This window comes from Acipenser ruthenus, chromosome 4, assembly GCF_902713425.1.
Source record: "Acipenser ruthenus chromosome 4, fAciRut3.2 maternal haplotype, whole genome shotgun sequence".
NCBI classification, from domain to species: domain Eukaryota; kingdom Metazoa; phylum Chordata; class Actinopteri; order Acipenseriformes; family Acipenseridae; genus Acipenser; species Acipenser ruthenus.
In genome coordinates, this window is record NC_081192.1 from 104,820,721 (window position 1) to 104,836,107 (window position 15,387).

The 15,387-nt window shown below is 37.1% G+C and overlaps 1 protein-coding gene across 5 annotated transcripts in view; it reads right to left on the reverse strand.

The window, feature by feature from the left end:
* The window catches only part of LOC117400354 (dipeptidyl aminopeptidase-like protein 6), a 279,665-nt gene that overhangs the window by 58,831 nt on the left and 205,447 nt on the right, over positions 1-15,387 (reverse strand). For all 5 annotated transcript variants that reach the window (XM_034000187.3, XM_034000189.3, XM_034000186.3 and 2 more), the window contains exons 4-7: positions 12,180-12,274; positions 11,706-11,780; positions 9,171-9,223; positions 6,500-6,581 (exon numbers count right to left, since the gene is read on the reverse strand). In XM_034000187.3, the coding sequence (XP_033856078.1) occupies positions 6,500-6,581; positions 9,171-9,223; positions 11,706-11,780; positions 12,180-12,274 (305 nt within the window). The remainder of the gene's footprint in view (positions 1-6,499; positions 6,582-9,170; positions 9,224-11,705; positions 11,781-12,179; positions 12,275-15,387) is intronic.

The following is a 15,387-nucleotide window of genomic DNA, read 5'->3' on the forward strand; positions in this document are numbered from 1 at the left end:
TGGACTGGTTGACAATAAAAGGAAATTATCTCCTTTGTTCAGGGTCGAGCTGGGGGAGGCTTATGGTGGTTGCGGTTAGACTTTGTGGAGAAAGGAGAAATTAAGGAAAAGACAAGAAGCAATACGGTGGAACAAGTTTAAAACTGGTAAGTAGTTTTATTTCATTTCTGTGGTCCTGTGATTCTATCTTACACCAAAGAAGACAGTGAAGACGGTCCTGCAAGTGGCAGACTTACCCCGGTGTGTCACAATATATATATATATATATATATTTAGAATTAGAGCATTGCATACATATTCAAACATCAGTATTCATATATATTTCCATATCAATGGCATACTGTATAGCCTGTGTGATATAATTATGAAGTGTTCACAACTGAGTTTGCAACATTCTATATAAATAATTCATACATTTTCTACATTGTGATGAAGCAGCTTAGCTTCCCCCTTTCCTGAAGAATCATTCAAAATGGCCAGTGCTCTAAAACAGAAAAAAAATAAACAAAAGGAATGTTTATCATTATTATTATTATTATTATTATTATTATTATTATTATTATTATTATTATTATCATAGCCGTTTTGAATTCTATTCCTTTGTACACCCAGCCCTTCCCTGCTCCTCCTCCAGAGCTGTCGGGTGCTGTGCTATCAGTATGAACCTAGTCTCACAGAGCAAAGCTCACATTAACTAAACTGTATTAACAGAAAAGCAGCTGAAGCAATGTATTTCCAATGTACTAGTGCATTTTCAAATGCAACAAGTGATTTGATTGTGACATGGTATGATAAAGGGTCATACAAAGACATTACTGACAGCAGTATACTAAGTAAAGACCTGTAAGACTAATCAGGAGACTAAAACCAACGAGGAAATATAAACTGAATGAAAAAAATAAAACATGAGAAATCTTTTAAATGAAACCAGTTTGCAGCCTTGTGCCTGTGGGCCTCAATCAAACCATTAGTTTGAAACACTGCCACTGATTGTGCAACACTTTCAGATTAATGGACATTCATTATCTTCTGCCTGTGCAGCTTTTTCTTGAGGCAAAGTGTTCCAACATCAACCAGCAGCAGCCAACATCAAGACCTCACAATTACCATGCTTGTCTAACATACAGGACATGACTCAGAAATGCTAACCAAGGGCTCACTTATCCTCACAACTGCAAACACGGCCTCTTTCCACTCGATTATCACTCACAGATCACAGGCTGTTTGCAGTTTCACCTCTTGATGAAGGAATAATACTGGAAGGTGGCAGACATATTTCTATAACACACATTACTTAACTGACAGTTTATGAAAGGACAAGGTGGATTGGATGGGCTGGAGGTGGGGGGTCATGTTAAGGGTTATGAAAGGACAAGGTGGATTGGATGGGCTGGAGGTGGGGGGTCATGTTAAGGGTTATGAAAGGACAAGGTGGATTGGATGGGCTGGAGGTGGGGGGTCATGTTAAGGGTTATGAAAGGACAAGGTGGATTGGATGGGCTGGAGGTGGGGGGTCATGTTAAGGGTTATGAAAGGACAAGGTGGATTGGATGGGCTGGAGGTGGGGGGTCATGTTAAGGGTTATGAAAGGACAAGGTGGATTGGATGGGCTGGAGGTGGGGGGTCATGTTAAGGGTTATGAATGGACAAGGTGGACTGGATGGGCTGCAGGTGGGAGGTGGGAGGTGGAGGGGATCATGTTAAGGGTTATGAAAGGACAAGGTGGATTGGATAGGACACTTTGGTATCTTCATTTAAATGGCTATCCCCCTTTTTGTAGAGATCATATCCTTATACAACAGTTTTTTTCTTGTCTGTTGTTGTTATGTGAATTCTATGGTCTGGCTTACCCCTGTAATGCCCACGTATTTTTGAAATGAGAAAATATACTTTATTTATGTAACTAGATTATGTTTCCTGCCCCCTGGCTTGTGAGGCTAGGTTTAAAATATAACAATATAGAGGGGTGGCTAAGCATTTCTCACATGTGATACAGAAATGGGCATCTACTCAATAAGCAACAGCTTATTTTATTTAAAAAAGGCTCAACAATTGGCCACAAGGTAACCAGTCAACTATAGAACATTAAGCTAAAAAGGGTTTTTCGTTTAAAAGAATAAATACATGTATACCAAGTAATGCTAAAAAGTGGGTAAACATAAAAGATAATAGCTGAAAATATTGAATGTAATAATTCCGGAAGGATACAGACATGTTTGGTGTTACCATGTGTGACATGCGCAGGCACAGTAAGATGGACAGGATCTGTACACATGTTGTAACCAAATTATCACATTTATATCAGCCACTCTGTACGTATATGCAGCTATGGTCAAAAGTTCTTCCTCACCTAGACTGTTAGGATTGAGACAAAAAAATAAAAAAAACCTATATGAACATCATTTAGATCTTATATTTAACATCATGTAATCAAAGAAACTACGAAATGATATTGCAAAAGTCTACCAGAAGCCATAATATTAGTACAGTATTTCATGTTAGATTTCAAAATGTCACATTTTTCAATTTGTCAGTTTTTCAGTTAAGTGAAAGTGACAAAGCTGTATGTAATTCAATATGTTAACATAACATTATTCAGCAGGTTTCATTCGACTTTATGAAGCAAAATGAGTTAATTCTATAGGGTGATGCAAAACTTTTGGCCACAGCTGTACAGCAGTAAGGAAAATGTATTCCAGGGTGGAACACAAATATACTATATGATAGAGTGGAACTCAAAACAACAGAATCTCTAAACTATGGATCCAATAACACATTGAGCCAATATTATTCAATATTATTTTTGTCAATCTGGATTCTAAAACTGGATTTTCAGTTTAGAAATATCTATGCATTTTGAAATCCTATTTTGCCACTGGGCTCACGCTGCTATTGCTGGCCCTGTGCTTTATTAGAAGAAAATACAAACAAAAAAACACCAAATGGAGTTAAAAAAGGAGCCATGAGGCATCAAAGCTAATGTGAAGCAGCCAGTGAAATTCTCAGTACAACACATTAATGCTGCAGTGACAGAGGAGGACAGCCCCTGCTGTTCTATTTCTCCACCAGAGAGACTTTCATCTCCTCTAATCTCTCTTACCTTCAAAAGAAATTACAGAGAGCTGACCTTGAGGGAAAGGCGTTTGCTTGGAATTCATTTTTTACTCTCGTGTCTCATAACCGGGCCGGCACATCATTATCGATAGCAGTTTCATTTATTATTTATTTAGTGTCATTTAAATGATACACTGTAAACCACTTTAATATTTGGGCTTACAGAGAATTATTCAGCTCAGCAAATAGCCTAGAATACCACAGCCTACATTTTCATGTGCACTCTGCATTGCTCTTACTGCAGATCACGGTAAAAGCCAAGCAAACTGCAGTAAAGCACAGAGGAAGCACATGGAAATCATGGTAATGCATTTTTGTAAAATATATCATCACTAATGAAAAGAGAATCCAGTGATATATATAATCTCATCTGCTGGTCCACCTTGTTAATCAGATAGATAACCTGTCCTCCTGTCCAGGAAGAAGCAACTTGACCTCGGTGTAAAACAGCTTGGCTTTATAGGATATAGAACTTATGTAATTAGCAGTATAATATAAACAGCTGGCTTCATATAGTGTAGAATTAATGTAATTAGCAGTATAATATAAACAGCTGGCCTTATACGGTACAGAACTAATGTAATTAGCAGTATAATATACAAAAGAAATGCGGCCCCTAGTGCGGTTTCCTGGTGGATTTAATACATCTCTTTATTACAATTAACATCACTGGCTTTATAATATGTATGCCTTGTAAGGAAACTGTCATAGCACTTTGCATTTAAAAGTGTTGAACTCTACAGTGTTAAAAATGCTAGTGTCTGGTTAATATGTTGTAGCTTCACTCATCTGTGCAATTAGTTTTCTACGATCAAAACAAACCCATAAAAAAGGAGATGATTAAAACGCAAGCTGAATTTAGAAGACTTGGAACCCTGCAGTTAATATTCACGCTTAGTGCTATATATTAACAAAATACATCAGAGTACAAACAAATGGTGATCTGTTTCAGACAACTAAATCCTTTTTTAGTTTTTACCCCATGCTGTTCCCAATTTTAGTAGGATCTGGAGCATAAACACATGCATACAATATTAAAGCATGTTTCAAAATGTCCTGCAAACTATGTGTTCCTAAGGATATGAACATAATTAAGATAAGCTTGAGAATTAGATACTTAATAGATTCTGTATTGGCTTTCACAGCCTCCAGCACTCTGTGTGAATATGAAGACATCCTCATATTATAGTTGTTGTGAGTTCAAATGCCTGGCTGCTCAATGCTATTTTGCAGTCATGTTTTAATACACAGGGTTAGGAGGTGCCCAGCTGACTTCCCTTGGGTATTCATTGAGATTCAGGGACAGAAACACAAGTGGAATATGCTGCTGCTGCTGGTGTTCAGACTGGTATAGGGTTAGCTGCAAATTAACACTAGCATTATTCTGACCTGGGATTACAGTCCAGACAAGCTTGAGTCCAGATTGGTAAAATACAAGATAACCCACATGGCATTCATTTGTATTTTTAAGAATTGCTAATGTTTGATTTATTTGTGCATTGAAGGGCATAGCAAAGTCAAAATCACAAAACACTATCCTGCTGACAAAGTAAAAAGATAAGAAAAATGTGTTGCATATTGTGTACCTGGGTAGCTGTGAGACTGTGTATATATGTATGTATTGTATAATTGCTTTGGCAACACCTGTTATTGTAAGTCACGCCTATAAAGCACCAATGAATTGAATTGAATTGAACTGTGAGCATCACATTTATAAATATGTGGCAGTGAAAGTGTTATTTTGTACTGAAGTATACCTTTAATGGAACTTGATTGAATGAATCATAGAATACTGCTTTGTATCAAATGTGAATACACAACATAAAACATGTAATACTTGCACTTCCTAGATCATGTCACTTGGGGAGTAAAATTCTGAACACCCATTCAAAGGCTTCTTGTTTGTCAGTAGCAGACCAGCTGCTTCACCTAATATCTGACATGCTCTGACATGCTCTCAGCAAGAGGCACTGCTGTTTCACTGCTTTGTCCTTCATCACTAAAATGTATGCCATCTAACTGTGTATTTAGAACAATCTTGGATTGTTTCAGTTAGTCAGCAATTGGTCTACCCAACTCCCTGTATCTTTTTTGAAGACTGTAGATGGACCCAGCAGCAGCCCCAGAAATAATATTGCTGGAGATGTGAAGAAAACGAGGCATTGGATTTTATGTTTAAAAATAAATAAATACTGGATGCAATGCAGCCCACAAAGACTTTGTAAGCAGAGCTAATGGTATTTTTCTTACCTTTGCAATTGCAATTAGTTTGCAATTCCCACTTTCCTCAGCACTGATTCACAAGGCACTGGGGATTTCAGTACACACTTGGGTGGACAGCATCCTATTTGATATTGCTTAAAGTAAGCAATAAAGTAACTGCGATGTAGGGTTTGTTTATTAAAGATCTATAGCCATGGCGCAAGGCATGCTAACACTGTAAACAGCTAGGGCGCCTTTGAGCCTCTTAGCTCAGATCGCTAACATTATTATACAAAAGCTCAATAATGTTTCCCTTCAATTGCCACAGTGCATATGATTAAATGTGTTTTTATTTTTTGGCCCAGCTCGTATCTAAAGAGTACTAACAACTTCAGAATTACACTAGATTTCTTACTATTCCCCAGGGGGGAATCCACTGTCAGTTTATTGGTTATTACAGTTTCTGACAAATGGAAGGTTTCTTTGTAGCAAACTTAACACACAATGAATAACTATAGCTCATTTAAAACATGCTCTGGATCATTGTTTTAATGGTGGCTTTCTATCAAGTGCACGTTCTTGTATTACTTGGTTAACTTGAAGGAATGCTAATGGGTTGAAACATTTTATTTACCTCTTATAAGCACTGACAATATTTTCCCTGGTCCTCAATTTCTGATCATTTGGTTTATTGCTGGATTATGCAGAGCTAGATGAAAAGTTTGCTTCCTGGTACTTGATTACGTCACATGTTAGGTTCAACCAATGGATTTGCTGCGATCAGACCATGTGACTAACAGCAACGGTACCAGGATGCAGCAATCTAGCATTGTATCTGGAATATTTGAATATTCTGTCTGATCAAGGAAAACAAGTGAAAAAACAAATGATTCTCAGCACTGTTAATCAGAAATAATGTACGGTAAGAAAATGAATGTTAAAGCGTTGGTTTGTGAAACATTTACTTTAACCCTCTCAGTATTAAATTATTTTTTGAGTATACATGAGAACAGGACAAAAAATATGTGTTTTTACATATATTTATACACTAGATCAGACTGGGACCTAGGAGTCCCGTGAGGTTCCAGCGTGATTTTCAACGGCATGTGTTAACATAAGGCTAAGATAAGGCGAGGTCCTGCTAGGACTGAAGGGGTTAAAAGGAGTAACTTCAGTTTCTTACCAGTTGTTGCCCTTTTGCACCCCAGCCAGCATACTGAAGCTTCGCATTTCTAACTTCAGGGGGGTTCAAGTTGCGATGCTCCCTAGGAGAGAAGCACACATTAAAGACCCTGGACTAGCTTTACCCTTGCAGCAGTTTTATTAGATATCTAATTCATGATGCTATCAAAGTCTTATATTTGTTGCTGGAAAATGAAGTGTCTGCACTGCGTAAGTACCTGTGTGCCAGCACCACTTTATCCCCACAAGCTTTAAGGGGTATCACGCCAAAAAGCCACTGTCAGACTTTGCATGAACTGAATCTCCACAGGTAGTACTTGTTCTTGAGACATACAGGACAGGATTTTCACAAACCAGTGTTATTGTATCGAACTCGTGGTATAGTAACAAGAGCTTTAGTATCTAGTGATTTTCAAATGAAATGTGTTAATTAAATCAATCCGTTAATGATCAGGTTGTTAATGAACATATTTCTCGATAGAAAGCTTAATTGTCGCAGGTCACATACATCACTTCCTGTCTCAACGACTAGATAAGGGGAACTCGTTAATCAAAATGTATGTTAACGAGATCAAGAAAAATGAATGGAAGCATAATTCGCTGTTATGGAAACTACTAGCATACAGGGAGGCGGCTCTCCCACTGGCGAGCAGCAGCCAAATGGAAATGAAAAATAAAGGTAATATATATGTTGTGTATAATTTGTAAACTTCATTTAAAATTGTACATTTTTGTCATGCAGAATTTATTTAGAACACTTCACATATAAAATGCTGATCACAATGGTCTGGCGTGTGGGTAAAATTACGATAGAACTCCCTAACCCAATACACAATTTGTTTATAATTAATTGTTCAGTGAATTTTTCTAATCATGCATTTTCTCTGTTACGCTTTGGCCTCTGTGATAAATGAACTCAACATGATTAGACACCGAACACTTACAGTATTATAAGTATTTTATATGCATACAAACGTGTGAAGGTGAAAGTGTACACTATACATAGTGTGGGGGGAATCTGACAACATTACAAATACGTTTAGGCAAAATTCATGTCAACGATCTCGATGACATTCCTAGTGCATCACTGTGTGTCCTTGATGCCTGTTCTTCATTCTTGTGTGGATGAGACACAGGTGTTAAAAGCAGATCCGCAATCACCTAAGGAAACTTTATTGTAATATCTAATATGCTGTTTTCTAAACCAAGATTTTATTTGAGTTATACAACTGAAATCTACAGTAGGTGTCAGCTGTCATATAATGTACGTATTCAGAATTCAAATAGGCTACAGTTGCATTGGTAGTCACTGGGTGCACATGAAGATATATCATTTTTTAGGTTACAAATGGTTAAGATAAGTGAATAACTCTAATTCATAACCACAAGTATAGAAAAGGCTAAATTATTTTCATAACTACAAATATTGAAGTATTGAGGCAGTCTGTAAGAAATTAACCCTGGTCCTGTACACTCTCTCTCTCTGTATCATCAGCATCACAGACGCGGTCTGTCAAATGTCTGTTTCACTCTTTCGTTAATTAAAACCCTTTTTTTCAAAGTGCAGATTAATGATAAATTATGACAAGTAATGCAGATTTGCTTTTAAATTCCCACGCAATCCAAATAAAATAAAATAAATGGCAAGAAGCACTGCTCGTTAAGATATTAACATTATTTCGTAAATCAACATAATTTTAAAAAAATCACATTAAGGTGATTGTTTAATACCGAAATAGGCATAACGACCGCTTGAAAATGACAAAATCATAAAATCATTTATGAACTTGTGAAAATCTTGCCCACAATGTTTTCCAAAATATCTATGGTTATTGTCCCATAGCCTTAGCATAGCAGTGACTTTGTTTATATGCAGCCCTAAAATGCAATGCTGTGATGTGCTACAGCAGACATGAATAGATGGAGGTTAACAGCTCTGCTACCACACAGGCAGGCGAGCTCGCTGGTACAGTGCCCAGGATGCTTGCATGGAGTTTGCACCCAACCTCCGCACCTGCTACCCATGTCCTACCCAGGCTACAGTATGCATTACACTTTGAGTAAGTCAAGAAAGTCAGTTACCTTCTCCACATCTGCAATCATCATAGTTAATATTTTCTGATTACATAAGCTGGTAAACTCCAGACTAATTACCTCTTTGCATAGAATTAGGTGTATTTTCCATGCTAAAATCAAGCTACTAGAGGGTCAAAGCATGACAACAGTATAATAACAAATTGTTCTTGCATGTAGACTACTGTACTGTACTGTAAACACTGTTCAGTCCAAAATCTAAATAAACAGCACACTGCAATGGTGTTAAAATCCACTAGATGGCAGCACAACAAGGTGTCAGCAAGGCCAATGAAATACAGGTAATGAACTGTGATTAAAATAAATGTTAATTACAAAATAACCATTTCTAATGTTTCTACTGTACATCCCCAGCTCTGAACAACTATAACAGTCTTGTAAGTCCTATACAATTCACTATGCTTCCCAGATATTGAGGTTAATTTAAGAAGCATATTAAATAATACTTCCTAACAAAATGTACTTTTGCTTACATGTCTACATTTCTAATTAGTGTAACCCTTTTAGGAATTTGAATTGGAGAGTACAAGAGGTTTAGATGCAACGATAATATAATAGAGCACAGAAAATTGACTTACCATGTACCCAAATTGCAGAGAATATAATATGCTGTAAAAGAGTGTTGATAAATCTGCAGAAAAAAGAAGCAAAGCATATTACATTGCAATGTGTGGTACAAGTTATCAAATACTACTACTATTATTATCTCTGTACTATTATTATTATGATGATGATGATGATGATGATGATGATGATGATGATGATGATGATGATGATGACATTGTGCAGGAATAATAATATTTAATAATACTGTAATGGCTGTATTCACAAAGCATCCAACCCAGTACTGTGTTTGCATGAGCCTTTATTAGTTTCCATGACAATGTGGCCTTTGCCTGGTTTTAAATTGTGACCAGGAGGAGTACATGCTGGAAGCTGTAGTTAAATTTAGAGCAGCTAACAGTGTGCCACCTCAGTAATTTAAAGAAGCTAACGGAGTGCCACCTCAGTAATTTAAAGCAGCTAACTGTGTGCCACCTCAGTAATTTAGAGCAGCTAACGGTGTGCCACCTCAGTAATTTAAAGCAGCTAATGGTGTGCCACCTCAGTAATTTAAAGCAGCTAACGGTGTGCCACCTCAGTAATTTAGAGTAGCTAACAGTGTGCCACCTCAGTAATTTAGAGCAGCTAACAGTGTGCCACCGCAGTAATTTAGAGCAGCTAGCGGTGTGCCACCTCAGTAATTTAGAGCAGCTAACAGTGTGCCACCTCAGTAATTTAGAGCAGCTAACAGTGTGCCACCTCAGTAATTTGCGAGAAGGTCACTGTGTCACAATGTTTTACATTCAAAGAAGTATACCAGATTTAAATGGGTAAGCTTTACATGTTTGGTTAAATCCTGCCATACAGTATCTAACAGACAGGACTGTAGATAGACCAATCCCATAAATAATTAGATAAAAAAAAGACACTGCTGCTAGTTTTTTGTTCGTGGGGACCAGTTATTGTCTGTGCAATCCAAGAGATTTCTCACATTAAACTGACACTGTCAGCCATGTGTCTGTTTCATTATCAATTACAGCCTTGCATCAGAACTGAAATGCTATATCTTCTGTGTGTTCAGTCACTGTATTCACACTAATCTTGTTCGCTCTTTCAGTTTGGAAAAACAAACGGCGAGATCCTCTGTGGTACGCTGTGAAGAAATAATTGAATGACATTTTAATGACTGACCTTGTCTTAGAATTCCAAAAAGGCACGTAGCTTTCCCCCCACAGTGTTCTGTAATAGGCTGACATTCAATTCAGCCATGCCTACTGCTGTAGTGTAAGTGTATTCAAATGCATTCATCTCAATTCACTTTATTCCAATTTTCACTGATTTATTGCTTTAAGCAATGCTCTGATTTTCAAATATAGTGGAATAAATGACACTGACTATCTAAAGCACAATTTAATGAATGTTGCACCAGATTTCTTTATTTAGATATGACACTTTTAAGATCATTGGCAGAGACCCCGTAGTGTTGATTATATTTATGTGAAAATGATACAGTAATAGCTCTTAAGTTTAAATTGCTGGGTGACTTTTCTCTACAGAATAACACCGGTAATGGAACTTGATAGAGGGAGTCTAGCATACAGCTCAGAATCAAATGTGAAAACACTGTCTCAAAGTGTGTGGTCTACAGTATGTCATCAACATGGCTGGAAGTTAAAACAATGTGGCATCATTGATTTACACTGTATACCAAATATAAAGATGGGGGTTTAACACCAAAATTCACTTTGCACAAATGTGTGTGATAGTAAAATCATTTAGCCTTAACAGCTGGAACTTCCTTTCACAAACACAGGTGCAGATTGCATTTTGGTGTACAGACCCTGTAACAGGGACAGGGCTTGAAGCTCATTTATCTTTTAATAATACAGATGGAAATGTGTGTTTGTACAGACAGCTGACATTACGCTGCAGAGGAGCAGTGATACATGTTGCAAGTCCATGACAATGAAGCATGTATAAAATATATACCTATCATCCCCACTAGGTGGCAGAAGGTTATGATGGAAATACTCTCGTGTTGTGTATGTTGGCCAAGGATCTTTCAGCTCCAGGTTATAAAACATGCCCGTGGTCCGAAGTTAAATGAGTTGCTTCATTACCATAAACACCACAGAATACACAAGGATATACAGTCGCAGACAAACGTCATATTAATTAGTGGCTAATGTTCACTGACTAGATAGATATGCTAGGTGTTTATTTTCTCTACACAGTATAATGGTACTTGGTGACTTTCTCTAGTTCTATCTGTGGAAATATTGTTTATGTTCCTTCTTTTTTTAACCCTGAACTATTAGAGGTTTATAATCAGACCTCCCCTTTCAGCACGATTCCTGCTAACAGGATGCTTAATGAGCTATGTGAATAGACCTAAACAAAGCCAGCCCCACAAAGCAACACCTGCTTCTCTTCCATTTCATTGTTACCTCAGCCCAGGGCAATCATGCACACCACATGTCATACAGTATGAGCTGAGCATTGTGTAACTGTACCTTCTGTCTACAGCATGGATTATACCTCTCATTACACAACAACAGAACAGGACTTACTGGGGCAACATTGTATGCAAGCAAAACAAATTCCAAGTCTGGTGACACTTCATACTTGCTGACTTTGTACGTCTCCTGTAAAGAAACACATAGCAATTCAGTTACACTTGCCTGCTTTTAATGATTATATAAACAGCACGGTGTGGCAATTACAATCGGTTCAATCCTGACAATGATTAGCTTACCAATCAAAATGTGTTTCTAGCTAATGTATCCCAAGTGACCATGTCAAGAGACGAAGTGAAAAACCAACTGAATTCTGTGTCAAAAATGACTTTGAAGATGTTATTACTTACCTTAATTGCTTAGCGCAACTTGGTGGTTAAATGCTTTTTAATTTCTGAAGAGAAATTCAACATTTCTCTTAATAGTCAAATGGTTTTATACCATTTCTAGTACAGTAATCACGTTCTACTGTGGCTCACATTGCACATATGTATTGAATGGATTGAGAATCAGTAGTAGAATACTCACAAACTTTTTGTTTTCTATTAACGTTGTGTTTTCCTGTGTTTCAACATTGAACTTCACCACGTTGCCCTCCTGGGTACGATATAAAATCTCTTTATCTGTGAAACACAAAAATGAATTCTGTTAGAGGAAAATTATTTTAAAAAAATATGCAAGGAGTAATACTATGTATCTAAAACATGATCCCCCATACTGCTACTACTAGTAGTATTACTACTAACGTACAATTACTGAAAGAACTATATCTTACAGCACACACTGAAACAGTATAACATGACTTTTTCTAACTTATATTACCTTACATAGCATGCTACGAAGCATGTAGCTTAAATAGTTACATGTATTTCTAATATCCTTTTTCCTTCTATTTCCTCAGATGAATATTACCACAGAAATTGTAATGTAATAGTAATGTTTAGATTACGTCACCTACCAGCCCTGACCCCTACCCATGTGCACGCTACACTATATTAAGGCAAATTAATATTTGCAGCAAAAAATCAATAAATAATACTATTTCATATGCTACACTGAAATGCAAAATGTATATTTTGGTGGTGAAGTTAACATGTATAATGTAAACATAATGATACATTTAAATGCTAAAAAAATACAGGCAATACAGTACACTGGCATTGCATCAGAAAGAAGGTAGCTAAAAACATTACAATACGAAAAATAAGTAAGCCAGGCAATACACTGGTAACGCATCAGAAGGATGATTGATAATATTATGAATTAGTCATTTAGGAGACACTTTTATCCAAAGCGACTTACAGAGACTAGGGGTGAAGTACACATCAACAACTGCTGTAGAGTCACTTACAACAGGACCTCAGTTTTAGATCTCATCCGAAAAATGGAGCACAAGGAGGTTGAGAGACTTGGGCAGGGTCACACGCTGTGAGTCAGTGGCTGAGCAGGGATTTGAACCGGGAACCTCCTAATAACAAGCCCTTTTCTTTGACTACTGGACCACCAAGCCTCCAGAGAGTATGTTCTTGAAGCTCCAGTATGTGACACCTCAAGCGTATTGGAACCAAGGTTCTGGGTGAATCCCCTTTTTATTTCACAGGTGACAAGGTTTCATCTCCAAGAATCGCTCTATGCACCACAACTGTTACAATAAGCCACTGCATACCTCTAATATGACTGACAGACAGTAATAACCTACATGTGTTTTACCATTGCTATTCCTGACCTGCTAGCTGTTCATCCGTTATCCAGAAGTGTTTCACCAATCATAAGACAGTGAGTCACACTCTCCCTGCTCTCCCAGCAATCACCTGGGCCACTGCTTATATATGGCACAACTATGTCACATCAGTTTGCCCATAAAGGTAGTAGTGCTTATATCTAATGACCTAATCTAACCACTCAACATTATCCTGTAAAACACACTGTATCAAGAAATGCATGCTGGGAATGTATTTGAGTAATATTGTTTTTGTACTGCACCGAAAATCACGCTGCTATTTTTAAATGACCCCCCGGTACTTTTTCAATTCTGAAATCCTGCTTTAAATAATTGCGTTCAAAGCAATTATCATATTGTGCTAAAAAGGATATTATGCAGCTATGATTAAATGTTACCAAGCAATTCCTCTTTTAGTTTACAAGTATTTTTATTTAGAAAGACTACCACTGTAAAGCAAGAGGCGTTAAGCATATAGACTCTGTAACCCTTCCACCACAGCAGATCTGTAAACAGCTTTCCATTTAGATCATTTTACTCAGTGTCTTGGTGGGCTGTAATAGCCATTCCACTGCATGTAAAAAATCAAAGTGAAATACCTCAGTATGCTTTAATAAATGAAATAAAGTAGCTCTATGTAGTTAAAGGTTTAATTGGTCAAATGATTTAAAATGTCCACTGTATTTAAGGATGTCTGTGCTACTGTGAAAGATACCTTGTTGTTGTATGCAATTGAATTCCCCCTTATAAAAGTTTACAAAGGTATTTTTGCACTGCATTTTTGCAGTTTTACCATGATTTCCCCATGGATATGCATTTACCATAGTCTACCCTGGTGTGCCACATTAAATAATATGCTTTACCATACCTCGCTATTCTTTACAATGTGTTATGCTTTACCATGCTTTCACTAATACCCCACATTATGCCCTCCTTCAAGTAAATCTGCACAGTTCTTACAGTGGCTCTGCTTAATTGAACTAAACAGACAGATGATGCTGACAGTGTTTAGAATTAAACTAAGGCTCTGTTGGTTCCAATCTTAAGCAAGTCAAACACCGAACAGACAACAGGAGTCTCTTTAATAGTTCAATGTGTATAAATCATTTGGATCTTACCCCAATTTAGAAAAATCATAATGTACTGTCTGGGACTTATTAGCAAATAAAAGTTGTCTGTAATCATAATACAAATAATACATTTTGTTCAATAAAAAGCTCCTTTCATGACAATACCATCACAGTATATATAATATATATTTTTTATAAATCACAGAATAAAAGCACAGCACAATTTCCACAAAAAGTTCAAGAGGAACTGCCTTAGATTTTTAGCAATATAACAAGCCAACTGTAAGCTGATTCACAGATTGTCAAATACTATACTGGCTGAAGCTGCATGGATACCACTACAAGCAGATTACTTACAGTAGCATGCACTTTAGCAATACATAGAACATTTACTGGTACATGTCACTTATGGCAAAAACCTGACACCATGTTATCTATAAAAATGATAAAGGATCTACGAGAGAAAAGCAAACTACCGGTAGTCTATCAGAAACAAACAAGCAAACAATTTTACATTTCTACTATTAAACATTAAGGTGCTGACATCATTTACAGGTGAATTTTCAGCTGTGGTGTCGTCAAAGCTGCATGGTTATAATGTGCCTCAAAGCTGCATGGTCAAAGCTGCATGGTTATAATGAGGTCAAAGCTGCATGGTTATAATGTGCCTCAAAGCTGCATGGTTATAATGAGGTCAAAGCTGCATGGTTATAATGTGCCTCAAAGCTGCATGGTTATAATGAGGTGAAAGCTGCATGGTTATAATGAGGTGAAAGCTGCATGGTTATAATGAGGTCAAAGCTGCATGGTTATAATGAGGTCAAAGCTGCATGGTTATAATGTGCCTCAAAGCTGCATGGTTATAATGAGGTCAAAGCTGCATGGTCAAAGCTGCATGGTTATAATGTGCCTCAAAGCTGCATGGTTATAATGTGCCTCAAAGCTG